Raw genomic sequence first — 1887 nt, forward strand, 5'->3', positions numbered from 1 at the left:
TATAATTCTTATATACATTTCTTTTTTAGTTCTTTTATAAAATTTGAATACAATTTCTATCAAATCTTTTTTCTGTCTCCTTCTGTCTTCAAGCTTTTGTATTATTTTAAGTTGGTTGTTTTTGCTGTTTTAAGAGCAATTACAAGCATTTTATTTTATGTAGTATTGTATTTCCTCTCTGAATGTTCTTGTAATGTTACTTATGTAAACTTTTAAAAAATTTTGCACCATAAAGTTATAATTTAGTTTTTCATGTCCATTTTCTCCCTCTCTGATCCTTAAGAATTAAACAGACTGTTTTTCTACTGTACCTCCAAGATTACATGCAAATGACCTGTTCTGCTGTAATTGTCAACATCTGTGAATATCGACAGTCATGCATTCATCAAACGCTCTTATTTCAAAACAGCAAGAAATCGGTTTTCCATGTTTGTTTGTTCTGACCCGGTGCAGGCTTTCCGTCGCTGTTGGGCGATCGGTCCACACAGCAGGCGCGGGACACCAGACCGCACTGGTACCACACAGCGAGGGTGAGGTCACATGACAGCCCTCGCTCCTGGGCCGCCCGGCCGAGCAAACAGCACTCACAACACGTCTGCAGAGGGAGAGAGACTCAAGATCAGAGACCAGAGGAAAACAGATCGTACGCTCACAGTATGTACCCAAAACACCTGCACACATACACTGATGCACATCATGAGCATGTTTCAACAGGCTTAAACTATACTACATTTTCAAGAGAGAGTAAGAGACATTAATTATGTAGGTGATTTCAAATGCTCCGTTCAAAACCTAGTGAGTTTCCTATATGCAGCGTATTAAGACAACATTTTAATATATATATATATATATATTATACAAATATAAATATTTGAAGTATAGATATATAAAGATATATAAAAAAGAAAACATATACATTGGGATATATATATATATATATTTTAACCAAAATGTGTGCGCTATTCATTTTTAGGCTTATTAAAGATTCATGTTGTTAGCTTAGTGACATTTTAAATCTTTCTCGCTCCACTTGATGTTGCTGCCTATGTAGAGTGTTTTATATCAGTTACTTATAAGGTTCTCTTTCTTAGAAGGCAGCTGCCTATGTAGGGAGCAGACAGTGAGGTAGTTTACTGAGTTTCAGAACAGAGCAGTGTAAAGTTTACTGCGGTATACAGACACAGAGAAGTGCTGCGTCTTTATTCTCACAAGTCTTTTGATGATTTATTGGAGTCTGTCCACCAAACAGAGTTCACACCTATGTGAAAAATAACTACGAATCCTTTCCTACCACACAGACTGAAGCAGGAGAGAAAGAGAGAGAAAACAGAAAATATATTCCTCTAGAGGACGGATCCTGACCGTAAGCAGCGTGGCCTGTTTCCCAGACACAGATCAAGTCTGATGCTGGACTCAGACGCACACTGTCAGTGATTACTCACTTCTGCAGATCTTTCCGAGATTAAGATGTAGAGCTGGAGCTAAATGTGGAAAAATAGATCTGTTTATATTATAAACACAAGCTAATTAAAGGAACAGGTCATCAACAGTGTAAATATATAATATAATATAATATAATATAATTTCCTACCACACAGACTGAAGCAGGAGAGAAAGAGAGAGAAAACAGAAAATATATTCCTCTAGAGGACGGATCCTGACCGTAAGCAGCGTGGCCTGTTTCCCAGACACAGATCAAGTCTGGTGCTGGACTCAGACGCACACTGTCAGTGATTACTCACTTCTGCAGATCTTTCCGAGATTAAGATGTAGAGCTGGAGCTAAATGTGGAAAAATAGATCTGTTTATATTATAAACACAAGCTAATTAAAGGAACAGGTCATCAACAGTGTAAATATATAATATAATATAATATAATATAATATA

The 1887-nt window shown here is 36.7% G+C and overlaps 1 protein-coding gene across 3 annotated transcripts in view; it reads right to left on the bottom strand.

Annotated features, from left to right (window-relative positions):
• fbln1 (fibulin 1) overlaps positions 1 to 1887 on the bottom strand; it is a 74813-nt gene that overhangs the window by 52811 nt on the left and 20115 nt on the right. For all 3 annotated transcript variants that reach the window (XM_016543642.1, XM_016543641.1, XM_016543643.1), the window contains exon 4: positions 445 to 595. In XM_016543642.1, coding sequence (XP_016399128.1) covers positions 445 to 595 — 151 coding nt within the window. The remainder of the gene's footprint in view (positions 1 to 444; positions 596 to 1887) is intronic.

This window comes from Sinocyclocheilus rhinocerous, unplaced genomic scaffold (genome assembly GCF_001515625.1).
Source record: "Sinocyclocheilus rhinocerous isolate Xijiao unplaced genomic scaffold, SAMN03320098_v1.1 scaffold2958, whole genome shotgun sequence".
Classification (NCBI taxonomy): Eukaryota; Metazoa; Chordata; class Actinopteri; order Cypriniformes; family Cyprinidae; genus Sinocyclocheilus; species Sinocyclocheilus rhinocerous.